Consider the following 13,397-nt stretch of genomic DNA (forward strand, 5'->3'; position numbering starts at 1 on the left):
TTGCTAATAGCAACATACTATCGTGTACATATACCAGAATGGACTAATTTCTAACATTTTAACGCGTACAATTTTCACGAAAATGATAATTGAACAAAAGTTTTCTCTCTTAATACGTGCAAAAATACCCGCTTACTTATTTAAAAATTAATTTAAAATTATTATTATAATAATATACAATTATCGATTAGTAACTTTAGGCTGAATAAAATAATAAATGCATGGCTTCTGTGGTCTAGTGGTCAGCGTTCCTGGTTAAAGATCCAGAGGTCCGGGTTCCATTACCGGATCTACCAGATTTTCTGAGAAGTAGTCTGTCTGGAACGAGGTCCTCTCAGCCTCGTGATGATAATTGAGGAGCTATTACAAGGAAATAGAAGCTCCTGTCTAGAAAACCGAGATTAACGGCCGTGGGGATTCGTTGCGCTGACCACGCGACACCCTCTATCCGCAAAAGTTGGCACTAACTTCGTCGACAAGCGGCGATCGCTCGGTCGGTATAGTTCGCTTGAGGACTAAAGCCATGGAGTTTTTTGTTTGTTCTTCCTCCGTTAGTAAATTAAATTGCATCCGTCCTCATTTTTGTTCTCTTGCTTCAAAGCCGTATAATTTAAAGAGAATTTAATTATGCTGGTAACTAATTAGCCACGTGGTACAGATTCCTACTTATGATGTTGACACTTGCTTTACTAACCAAGGCATCCTTCTCCTCTTGTGGAACCTCGAGGTTCCTTACCGTCTTCACCAAAGAGTCCTTACTGGATCTGACAGTGACCTTCATTATCTAGTCCAGAACCTCGAACCACATTTCCCTATCTATCTATCTATCTATCTATCTATCTATCTATCTATCTATCGCTCTACAGTCCTTCTGTTGAACCTTGCTCGCTTTTTCAGTCTCTTAATCCTATACACAATTTGTAGGACGCCTTGGACTGGGGATCAGCCCGTCGCAAGTCCTCTACCTACACCCAGAGCAACACAAACACAAAATAAAAGGAGACATCAATGTCTTGAGTGGGATTCTAAACTACGATCCTAGGGTTCGAGCGAGCGAAGACAGTTCATACATTAGACACCTCAGCCATAATGGTCGGCCCATTTCCCTATAATCCGTTTTAGAATTATGCCCCTTTTTGTAACTGTATCTCCCAGTGGTTTCACCGCTTCGGGCTTTCCAATCAGAACTCTGTAAGTTTGTGACATACTTTTGTGGGCTATTTTACGGGGCAGTGAATATCTCGAACTGCATAGCATCGAATCGACGGGTGATGGCAAACAATGAATTGCAAGAGATCAGGGAGGAAGTGCCCTGGCCTGGCCACTCCATAGCTCAAGCGGTTAGTCGCTGGCTTCCCGCCGCGGCGGTCCGGGTTCGATCCCGGATCTGGTCAAGTGGGATTTGTGGTGGATAAAGTGGCGCTGGGGCAGGTTTTCTCCGAGTACTTCGGTTTCCCCTGCCAATCTTCATTTAACCAATTGCTCCACAATCACCCTCACCTATCATCTGGGACTGGTACAATAGGCCAGAAGTGGCCGCAGTACAAGGGACTTCGTCCCACCCCCTTAGCAATAAAAAAAAGCCGCCTGGCCTAATCGAAGAACTATACTGCACTCGCTGAGTAGACTGAGGAAAACCACGAAAACATTTAGTAAGGATAGCCTATGTCTGGACTGAGGTCCGAATCGAACACCTCCAGAATACGAGCCCAGATTGTTGCCATTACAACAGTCTGATCAATCTGCTCGGTTCTTAAAATATCCTCTGTGTGCTACATGCCCAGTCTATCTCATTCTCTGTGACTTTGTTGCCAGAACTTTATTTGGTGGAGGGCACAATTTGCAAGTATTATAAACTATAAACCTCTCACGTACTAATGTGTGTACATAGCAGATGGGAAATTTATTGTATTATTATTCGTCATTTGTAAGCTCACAGTCACTTCTGCGTTCAAAATAAGATACTGTGATTCACAGGCGTACAAAAGAACTATCAGAAAGTGTTCATTTATATATTCACACTTCGGCATTTCGCAATGCAAGTACGAGCATGATTACAAATTTTAGAAATGAAGTTTCAGGTTTTCATACTGCTGAAAGTTCAGATGTTGTTACTTTGGGTTATGCCGCTTTGCAGTCTGGTGTGTAGATGCCAGTCCTTCGGAGGAGCATCCTGTCTCCATCTTGACGGTGGAAATAGAGGTGACAGATCCCCCTGAACGAAACATTTGTACCCATATACCGTGTAAGACGGTGTCACTCCTCACACAACAAAATATCAGATTTCGAACCTAATAGTAACTTACTTACTTACTTACTTACTCATGGAGCTGAGCCATTCAGGCGAAGCTGCCAATTCTGCAGCTACTGGAGAATTTACCAGCATTTTATGGAACCCGAAGGCTCATTACAGTGTTCACAAGAGCCCTCCACTGGTCCCTATCCGGAGCCAGATCAATCCAATCCATACCATTCAATCCTATCTCTCTAAGATCCATTTTAATATTTTCCATCCACCTATACCTTGGTCTTCCCAGTGGTCTCTTTCCTTCTGGCTTTCCCACCAATATCCTATACGCATTCCTCGTCTCCCCATTCGTGCTACATACCCTGCCCACCTCACCGTCGTTGACTGGAATATTCTAATTATACTTTGAGAAGAGTATAAGTTATGAAGTTCCTCATTGTCCATTTTTCTCCAACCTACTGTCACTTCATCTCTCTTCGGTCCAAATATTCTCCTAAACACCCTGTTCTCAAACAATCTCAGTCTATGTTTCTCCCTTAATGTCAGGGAGCAAGTTTCACACCCATACAGACCACAGGCAAAATTATGGTTTTCTATATTCTGATTTTTATGTTTTTGGACAACAGAGGAGAAGAAGACATAAGGTTCTGGACTGAATGGTAGCAAGCATTACCCGAGTTCAGTCTCCTCTTAATTTCCTTCTGAATCAGGTTTCGATCTGTTATTGTTGTTCCCAAATATCTGAATTGAGCCACATTTTGAAAACATCTATTTCCTATCTTTATGTCATGATTTTGCCCTGAATTTTTGTGACGAGACAGCAACATATACTTAGTTTCCTCTGTGTTTACCTCCAGGCCAAGCTCCTTACTTACGTCAATTAAAGTTACTGTGTTTTTCTTTATGGTATCTACATTATCACCCAGTAGATTCACATCATCGGTGTAGACCAACAGCTGATGTGTCCCGTTTAGTTTCAGTCCCACCTGGTTTCCCTGGACCTTCCTAATTGCATATCCTAATGCAAAGTTGAAAAGGAGTGGCGATAAAGCATCTCCTTGCTTTAGACCAATATGGGTAAGAAATTTAGCAGAAAAATATTTATCTACACGGGTTTTACTATACGTATCATTTAAACACATTTTAATCAACCTAACTAGTTTCATGGGTATCCAATATTCTATCAGAATATTGTACAATACTTGCCTCCTAACTGAATCATAGGCTTTCTTGANTACAGTCAGTCTTATCACCCTTCTTGTGAACTGGTACAATAATAGACTATGCCAAATAGAAGTAAATAGATTGTGGTTCTTAGAACGTAACATTTCGCCTCCTGCCTGAATAAGTTCTGGCGGAATTTGATCACCACTTGGCGATTTATACCGTTTCAATTTTGCAATAGCACTTTCAAAGTCAAAAGGNTATATGGGCTTAACCTTGAGAGAAGAATATAGGATAAAATTTTGTATGAAGTTGATAGCAGTGATATCCCNGTACTAACCACTGAGCTGTATGGATTTCTGTCTTCCTAACATCACTGACCCTATGTACATTCAGTAATTGAGAGAAGTAGTTCCTCCACCTATTTAAAATGTTGTGGGAATCTGCAAGCAGATCACCATTCTCATCCTTCACTAAGTTACTGCTAGGCTGGTAACCCTACTTAAAGTCATTTATTCCTCTATACAGGGCTCTAATGTTCTTATTCTTACTGTTCATTGCAAGCTCATCAATTTTNTACACTTTCAAATTCAAAAGGGCTAAGATCAGGTATTAACGACTCAGCTATATGGATTTCTGTTTGCCTAACATCACTGACCCTATGTACATTCAGTAACTGAGAGAAACAGTTCTTGCACTTACTCAGAATTTTGTGGGTATGTGCAAGCAGATCACCATTCTCATCCGTCACTTAGTTACTGCTAGATTGGTGACCCCTCTTAAAGTCATTTATTCCTCTATACAAGTCTCTAATGTTCTTGNGACATCCACCTCAGTTTCCAAGTTTTCCAAAGCTGGAAACCTATTTGAGATTTCAACACGATACTGCTCTTTACCCTCTACNATCTTTCAGATATTCCCTCTTTTTTTTCTCCCCCTAAATGCCTGCTGGTTTCAGATCTTATATTGTTCAGATTATCCCCATTTAACTCGCTTGGATCCTGTAACCATTGCAATTTGGCCTGCTTTCTTTGTTGTAATAATTTTGAGCATCCTTCATCGAAACACAGCTTATGCTTCTTCAGTTCATAATAACCTAGACTCTCTTTGGCAGACATTTTTATATTCTCTCTGATAGTTTCCCAAGTTTTATTGACATCCACCTCAGTTTCCAAGTTTTCCAAAGCTGGAAACCTATTTGAGATTTCAACACGATACTGCTCTTTACCCTCTACCTCATTTAATTTCTTGAGATTGAACCTCACCATATGAACCCTGTGTGTTGTTTGTTTGCTCACTGCTAGTCTTTACCTAACCTTTGCCACCAGCAGGTAGTGGTCAGTATCACAATCCGCTGCCCTGAATGATCGGACATCAAGTACACTTGAGTGCCGTCTCCTATCTATCAAAATATGGTCTATTTGATTGTGTATCTTCCCATCAGGAGATGTCCAAGTAAATTTATGGATGTTATGCTGTGGGGACATTGTACTTTTGGCAGTAAGATTTCTTGATGTGGCAAAGTTTGCAACTCTAACTCCGTTATAATTGCTAATTTCATGCAAAGGCTCATTCCCAATTGTTGGTTTGAAAATGTTTACACTCTCTACTTTGGCATTGAAATCTCCTAACAAAATTTTCATAGGGTACATCGAGAATTTATGAAATACGTGTTCTAGTTCTCTATAGAACCTGTTGAGGCATGAACACTTATAACAATGAGATCACACCAGCGATCCTTTAGTATTATATATGATATCCTATCACTAACGAACTCTACTCTCTTACCTGCTGATTCGATTCTCTTATGAACGAAAAAACCTGTACCTAATTCATGATATTCATTCCCCTTTCCATAGAAAAATGTATACTCTCCTGAATTTCATTTCCTAATTTCGCCTTGAAAATAATTTCCATTTCTCAGAGTTGTTGTCGCTTCATTTTAAATGATTTATTACGCACAGCGTTAATATTATNAGAATTTATGAAATACCTGTTCTAGTTCTTTATAGAACCTGTTGAGGCGTGAACATGATAGCACACCAGCGATCCTTTAGTATTACATATGATATCCTATCACTAACAAACTCTGCTCTCAACCTGTACCTAATTCATGATATTCATTCCCCTTTTCATAGAAAAATGTATATTCTCCTGAGTTTCATTTCCTAATTTCGCCTTGAAAATAATTTCCATTTCACAGATTTGTTGTCGCTTACATTTTAAACGATTTATTACGCACAGCTTTAATATTATTTTGTTCCATATTTCGTCTTGTACCNGTATACTCTCCTGAATTTCATTTCCTAATTTCGCCTTGAAAATAATTTCCATTTCTCAGAGTTGTTGTCGCTTCATTTTAAATGATTTATTACGCACAGCGTTAATATTATTTTGTTGCATATTTCGTTCCTTGTTATGTTCGTATATTTATTCTTGTACCTTTCTGTGCATTAATTTTGTAGGAGGGTTTGTGGTATATTCATGATACCATCTCAACTGTGTTCTTTGGAATAGTTCGAAACTTCTTGACGATGAGACGGTCACGACTTGTCTCGGTAGCCACGATGGCAAAAATTTTAAGCATTCCTTTTCGTAAGGAATTCGTATCCTTTTATGTGCAGCTGCATCAGGACACATCCAGGTCCTTGAGACAAGAAGGGAATAACACAGCGCAATCTGCCTTCGTTTTGTACGCAGCGTCGTATTTCTTTAAGTCGTCATCGGCTGAATCGCTCGAAAGTTTGCTTCGTGGTAATCTGAAAGAGATAAGGTAAATTTCATTTCCTTCCACACTGTTAGATTAATGTAAAGTAAGCTAATAATAATGTGTTCAAAAAATAACCGGACTATTATTTCAAATATAGGTCAAACCAATATTTGCTCACTTGCTTGAAAAAAAATAGTGTCAACTTGACTTAAGACAAGTTGCTTCAGAGAGTTGACTATGAATTTTTAACACCGTTTTGTTCCTTGTCAGAAATAATTGTCTATATGTCTAGCCGTCTCTAATTATATCCATTGAGAAGAATTCTATTTGAGAAACTGATAGTCACTCAATTAGCCAAGAAATTTCCAGATTCTTTAACCTGAAACTCATTTCCATGTTTATATGAGCTTGCGATTGCGCACTACATGGTTTCAGCTAAATCCAATCCACACAGTGACACCTTATTTCCTTCGGCTCAATTTTAATATTGTCTCCCGAAATACTATTCCTTTCAAATATTCTTCTTACTTCAGTTTTTTTCGATTATGCCTCAGATGCTGGATTATGTCTCACTTGTTGGAAGAATTAAAAACCTTAAATTAAGAAGAGACAGAATGGTCGTGGCCTGTTAGTAGCCTGGTAGTTGTCTCAGGTAAGTTAGTAATTAAATGTGAAAATATGGCCTTCTCTTATGGTTATATTGTTATAAGCCTAGGACACGAAGTGATGATATAATTCGTGACAGTTAAATTTATTCTAGTATTTTTAAACTGAGAACAAGAGTAATATAGAAATTGTTATGTACGGAAAATATGCACACTTTGTTTTATTTACTTCAGAAATATTCAACTTCTTTGAACATTATTTACGATATTTCTTTAGTGTTAAAAGCGTTGTCTTGTAAGAAAAAAAGGTAAAAGTATCCCTGTAACAGGCAGTGAAGGCCCATAGGGTTGTGAGGCTTCGAGGCTCCCACATTTTGTAGAAAATCGGCTCATAGATGGCGACAAGGTTGCCAGCCTTACGCGCCGGCCGCCCTTCACCCCCAAGTAATATTCCTGCTACTCATTTCTGTTAGAGGCTGAGTCGACTCCAGGGCCATAGTGCGGCTGGAAGAATTGGGTAAATTGAAAAAATACACCTTATCGTGACTTGAACCAGTGACCTTCCGGCTTGTAGCATAGTGTCTCAACCAACTACGCTGCCGCGTGCACCCGGCATTGTCTTATAAATACTGAAATTGCGTGTGTGTGTGTGTGTGTGTGTGTGTGTGTGTGTGTGTGTGTGCGCGTACCCACACTCACAGGCAGCGAAGAAAGAGAAAATTGCGCTTCATGGCTGACTACATGATAAACCGTGCTGTATAGAAACGGGTTGGGACACCTGGTTGGGAACTTGGAGCAATATATAGAATGTCCTTAGAGGAAACGTAAATATTCGGGGAGGTCACAGTGTCGGTTATTCCAAGCAAAAAAGCTGTATACGTACATGTGTCCTATTCCGAATCGTTTCCCAGAAAGAGCTATTTCACTCTGCAGTACATAGGACAGACGAGCAACACGCCATGTCCTCACACGAGTTACAAAGTGCATTGACGCTGATGGCGGAAAACTCAAAATGTGTATATTATACTAGATAAACTGTACCAGCTTTGCCACTTGAACACAAAATACCGGCATTAGAAACAATACATAATATCTCTTCTTATCAACAATTTTTGGAAATGTACAGTGAAATAGCTCTATCACGGAAACCATTCGGAATAGGACACATGTACGTATATAATTTTTTGCTTAGAGCGACCGACACTGTAACCTCCTGGAAAATTGACCTTTCCTCCTGGGACACTCTGTATAGCGGCGATTGAGTTCAATTCTTGGCCTGGCAAGTGTGACTATTAAAATAAATTTAACAGGCATGCAGTTTCCATATTATATTTGTCTTTGAAATATTTTATATTGTCTTGGCTAGAAGGAGATCCTGTGAATAAAAAATTGCTGAAATTACGAAAAAAATAATAATGACTAAAACTTGGACGTCCCACATTTCTTTATTATTTAAGTAGGACGTGCCATAGTTCAAGCGGTTAGTCGCTGGCTTCCCACCACGGCGGCCCGGGTTCGATCCCGGTTCTGGTCAAGTGGGATTTGTGGTGGACAAATTGGCCCTGGGGCAGGTTTTCTCCGTGTACTTCGGTTTCCCCTGTCAATCTTCATTCCACCAAATTCTCCATCATCATAAACACCCGGGGCAAGCTGCAATAGGCCAATCAGTGGCCGCCGTGCCGAGTGGACCCAGTTGGACTCCACCTCTCACTAAGCGACTTTAAAAAAATATATATTATTTAAGTACGCCGCTACTTTCATGTCTGATAAAAGAATATACAGTACGTTACTAAGAAGTTAACTGGCTGGCTTCGCTCCAATATGAGGATATGTGACTGCCAAGGATTGTAATGTCTTGCACTTTTGTAGATGGCTTTGTTTCCGGTATGACTTACTGATACTCAACTACTGTCCTTCATGTTTCCACCATATTTCAACGTCCATTCCAATGTGATAAATTCATGCGACGGACACTTGTTAAATGAAACCTGACTTTCATATACACTCACGTGAATATAATATGAAGAATCTCTTCTAGGAAGGACCCTTTGGATCCCTGTGGGCGTTGACCTGACTCGCAGAGTGCGCGCAAAATGCATGAGTCCCCATCCAGACCCATCCTGTACATCACACCACAGGCATTCAGAGACTACATTATACAATATTTGAGATGACTTATGTGTATTGAGGTGTTGATTTTTTGGTAAAAGTTTAAGTGCCCACAACTCCGCTATTATTATAACATAAAAGTTGTAATTTTAACTCCAAGTTACTCAAGAAGAGAGCATCATTTGCTATGAATTTTAAAATTGTCGGAGCTTCCCCACCGGAGATATGAGATGTTAAAAATTGCCGATTTTGAGACTGAGCAAAGTTTGGAAGCTCCTGCAAATTTTTTTTTAAAGATACGCGGTTCAAAATTACGTGATTATATTCCCCATGTAGGTAACAAGAAAGGGTAGAAATCACAGACCTGTTACTTCCCCCCCCCCGGCCGTTGTATTCTGAAGATCAAAATAGCTTTTTCCCAAAATCAATGAGTATGTTTCTAGCTTAAATTAGACCTAAAGAAAGTGAGTTGATTAAAACCTTGCAATGGGATGAATTGTAATCCATATCATGAGGAACAGATTGTTTTTCTATTGGAGTCTCTAGTATCAGTAGTCATCGAGATATGGAAGATTACGCAGACCTCCATTTCAGCATAAAACGCGTTTTTTCGCGTTTTAAAAACGGCTGTACCTGGAGAACCGAGCGGATTAATTTTATTTATATTTTTGAAGTATGGAAATATGTAGAAATAAGTGTACAAAATATAAATTTTTTAAAATGGTCGAACGACCTATCTGGATGACTTCATATTAAATGACCCAGTATTATTAGTCATACAGAAATTTGTTTAATTCTGCCTCTACTTGGTAGAGTAGTGTTATGATTCCCACTAACAGAATTACTTTCTGTAACTAGGTAGGCCTTTATTTCCGCAATGTTTGCAAGAAATGCTAGAGAAACCTTCTATCTGCCATATACTCACGTGTCCATCATGGGCCGTAGCTTCTGGTATAAATCCCGCCTCTGTCTCCGATGCACCACTTCGGCATCTTTCGGGGCCTTCAGCCCCACTGGGTCAGTGGGAATCTCCCAATTTGTACCAAAAGTAATTCCGTAGGTCCAAATACCATCAGGGATGATGGCCGGTATTGTCAAACAGTAGCCAAGCTGAAACAAACGTTGTTAGGTCAGCTCAGGGAGACGGCTGTGGTAGCAGTAGCGCTCTCTACTCCTGCTCTGCAGCTGATCAGCTCAAATATCCTGGTTTTCCTAAATCTCTGCAGGCAGTTTCCCGGCATCCCGTGTTACGTCACCGCGGGAGTGGGCGGGGTGCTGACTGGCCTATTACCGTAGCAACGGCAACGCACCGAAGGTCTTACGTCACCGCTGGCGGGGGAGGGGGTGTCCTGCATAGCGCAAATACGTCACACTATCTTAAAATTAGGCTACGACCACTTCCTTCCTAATCTTTTAAATCATTTTCGCTCTGTCACCAAATAACTCGATGCTATAGTCTCTATTACTGAAAACTTAGACAAATAAGAAAATTGCTATAATAAAATTGTTGTATTTTTTTCGTTATAAGCTATTCACTAGCGAATAAGTCCGTTGAAATTCGACGGGAAATAATGTTTGTAGACCTAACCCTCTTTTACTGCATACCTTTCATGCTGAAGATTAGAAATGGAAGTTCAGTTCCCTGTCCGAGATATTTTCGGGCAAAAACAAATTACATTGTTTTCTTTCCGGGGAAATTGATATGCTAATTCTTTTCTAAATATGGATTTCTGCGAAGTTCGTGTTTCTAAATAAAACCCAATTTTTACGTCTGTAATTATTACATAAGTACTTACAGCTTAGAATCACATTGCAAATTAGTTAGAGCATTTATTTCAAAAGTTCGAGTGAACTCTGTAGATTTCTACAACAAAGTAGACGAGTTAAATAACATGACATACGTTTTCAGAAATACTTCAGTATTTATAAACGTTGTGTTTTCTAGATTTTAGAATAACACAAGTTAGACAAAGTCTGAGAAGACAGTAATTCCGAGTTTTTAAAATTAGTTTCATATTTGTAAAATATATTTTGAGGGTTAAACACATTTATGTCTATAAAATTTTGGGAAATAATTTGCTGGTAATATACTGACAATATACAGATTCCTTTTCAGAAATTATAATCTATTGATATAATAATTATTTTTAATTATATAAACTCATTTCTTCAAAAATAATTCCCTGAAGTAAGATTTGGCAATATGTTCTATTTATTGTAACTTATGAATGGGTCGTGATTTTTTCCGTAAGTTTCAAGGAAAATTTGGAATTCAGAAATGTAATTTGGAAAATTAAATTTATGTTGTGAGAATCTAACCGTTCATCAATTAATCGCTTTAAGTTCTGCGTGGACATTGATGATTAAATTAAGGAATATCATATCTCATCGTGTCTTGAATTTTATATGGCTGGTTCCTCCCTAAGGTTTTCGTTTCCTTTTTTTGCTGGTTCTAGAGAACACCTGGGCCCTGGCCTCTGATTTTTCAGTTTCATGATTAGTTTACAGACGGTAGGACTCCTTGGACGAGGGATCAGCTAGTCGCAAGGACTCTACCTAAACCCAGGACAACACAAACACAGAATAAATATACACACATACCACACTTCCATGACTTGTGTGGGATTCGAACCTACGATCCCGGCTTCCGAGCAAACGAAGACAGTAGTACATTCCTTAGACTACTCGGCTACCGCAACCGGCATGTTTTCTTTAAAGAAACTCCGTGACTTTACTCCGCAATCGAAATATAACGACCGAGCGACCACCGCTTGTCGACAGGTGCCAACTTAGCGGATAGAGGGGGTCACATGGTCAGCGCAAGGGATCCCCACGGCCGTTAATTTCAGGTTTCTAGACCGGAGAAGCTATTCCCTTGAAATAGCTCCTCAATTATATTCACGAGGCTGAGTGGACACTGTTCCAGACCCACTACTCCTCAGAAAATCTGGTAGAGTCGGAAATTAAACCCGTGACCTCTGGATCTGTAGCCAGGAACTCTGACCACTAGACCTCAGAAGCGGTCTACATGTTTTCTTTTAGTTCCATTAAACTTACCTGCAAAATGCTTCCGGGCGGAAAGGTAAGGTACCGTTTCTTGCGAGACAAAGCCCCAGTGCTTACTGGAGAGTCGCCCGCCGATGTGGGATTGACAGCGGTGCACAGCGTGACGAGCAACATGAAGATCAGGACAAAGGCCTCAGGTTTCCTAAGTTCCATTTTGTCTCTGTTCCGAACAAAACGGCTTCAGTGGCTGAAGATGGATCACGTTTATGTATGTCTGCATTTAAGGGACATTGGTGAAAGCAAAACAAAATTTCCTCCTCAGCAAAAATATTATTATGTTTATGGATATTGTAATAAATCATAGAAGTCAGGACACCTCAGTCAGTATAGGGATGACTTTAGGGGCTGGGTCATGGGGTAATGAGGGTTCAGTTTCCGGCAGGGAAAGAGATCTTTCTATAATAAACAGCGTCCAGAATGTCCCTAGGGTCATATCATTGCACTATCTAATGGGACCGTGGATTCATTCCCCGTGGGCAAAGTGGCCGGGGCGTGAACCTTGCCACTCACGTCCATCTAGTGTCATGATTAAGAATAACACTGTATCTCCACCGTCCCCTGATTTTTAATAGCGCGGTGTTTAATTAAGCATAGGCAAAGCTTTGCCTTCACCCTTAATTTGCAATTAATTTTGCTAGGGTTGAAAAGATTTTTTTATTAAATCTAAAACCAATATTTGAGACTGATATAAAAAAAAAGTACACTCTACTTTAAGCACACGGAATTTCTATTTAATTGCGTTTCCACGTTCATTTCTTTAAAGTTCGGTATTGATTTTATTACCGATTTAATGTTTGTACGTAGACCAAACCTCCCTCAAATTTCTCTAAAAGAATTTCACAAAAACGCATCTAAATATAAGTGACTTTCATTTACTTCAGTTATGAACATACAAAAACAGTTTTCTGTGTGATCTCACACACGCACGCACACAAAATTTATCCATTGTGTCTTACCTGTTATTGCATGCTGGCAACTACACGCTCCGCATTGTAAACACTGCTTGCGTCAAAGAAAGGACTCGTCACACTGAACTAGGACTACAGACAAGGAAATATGTGTAAATGGATCTCATTAACAATACCACATTCACAGTTTAAACTGCTGTTAATTGGGACCTTACCTGTTGTTTTCTGTGCAGTAATTAGGGGCTTCCCCTTTGTTACGGAGTTGCGAATTGCATCAAAGCCCAACTGTTTTAACGGTTCTTAAAAACAGGTGGTGACATCACGACTTGGCTGATAAGGTTCCGCTTGTAACAGGAGGAAAGTGCTATAACCATGGAAGGTTTGAGAGTGTGGGACAGCTCAGGGCATATAACTTCGAGCTCTCCTTCTGCCAGACTGAGAAGCAGAATTTCTATTCTACTACTGAGACAAATTCTGTGATACTATGCCACTGAATAGTGAGGATGTAAGCTTGTGCCTTATTTTATTTGAAGTATCTTCCCCTTAAGCCATCGCTTTACAATGCAGCTCCAGGTTTCTCCAAAAGA

The 13,397-nt window shown here is 39.7% G+C and overlaps 1 protein-coding gene across 1 annotated transcript; it reads right to left on the reverse strand.

Annotated features, from left to right (window-relative positions):
- Window positions 1-5,753: 5,753 nt before the first annotated feature.
- On the reverse strand, window positions 5,754-13,089 carry LOC111872146. Its single transcript, XM_033754552.1, has 6 exons — window positions 13,026-13,089; window positions 12,859-12,942; window positions 11,894-12,116; window positions 9,762-9,946; window positions 8,737-8,847; window positions 5,754-6,171 (listed from the first exon to the last, which is right to left on the reverse strand). The coding sequence occupies exons 3-6, from the start codon at window positions 12,053-12,055 to the stop codon at window positions 6,042-6,044; spliced, it is 588 nt and encodes a 195-aa protein (XP_033610443.1). The 5' UTR covers window positions 12,056-12,116; window positions 12,859-12,942; window positions 13,026-13,089; the 3' UTR covers window positions 5,754-6,041.
- Window positions 13,090-13,397: the final 308 nt, after the last annotated feature.

This window comes from Cryptotermes secundus, unplaced genomic scaffold (genome assembly GCF_002891405.2).
Source record: "Cryptotermes secundus unplaced genomic scaffold, Csec_1.0 scaffold534, whole genome shotgun sequence".
Lineage (NCBI taxonomy): Eukaryota > Metazoa > Arthropoda > Insecta > Blattodea > Kalotermitidae > Cryptotermes > Cryptotermes secundus.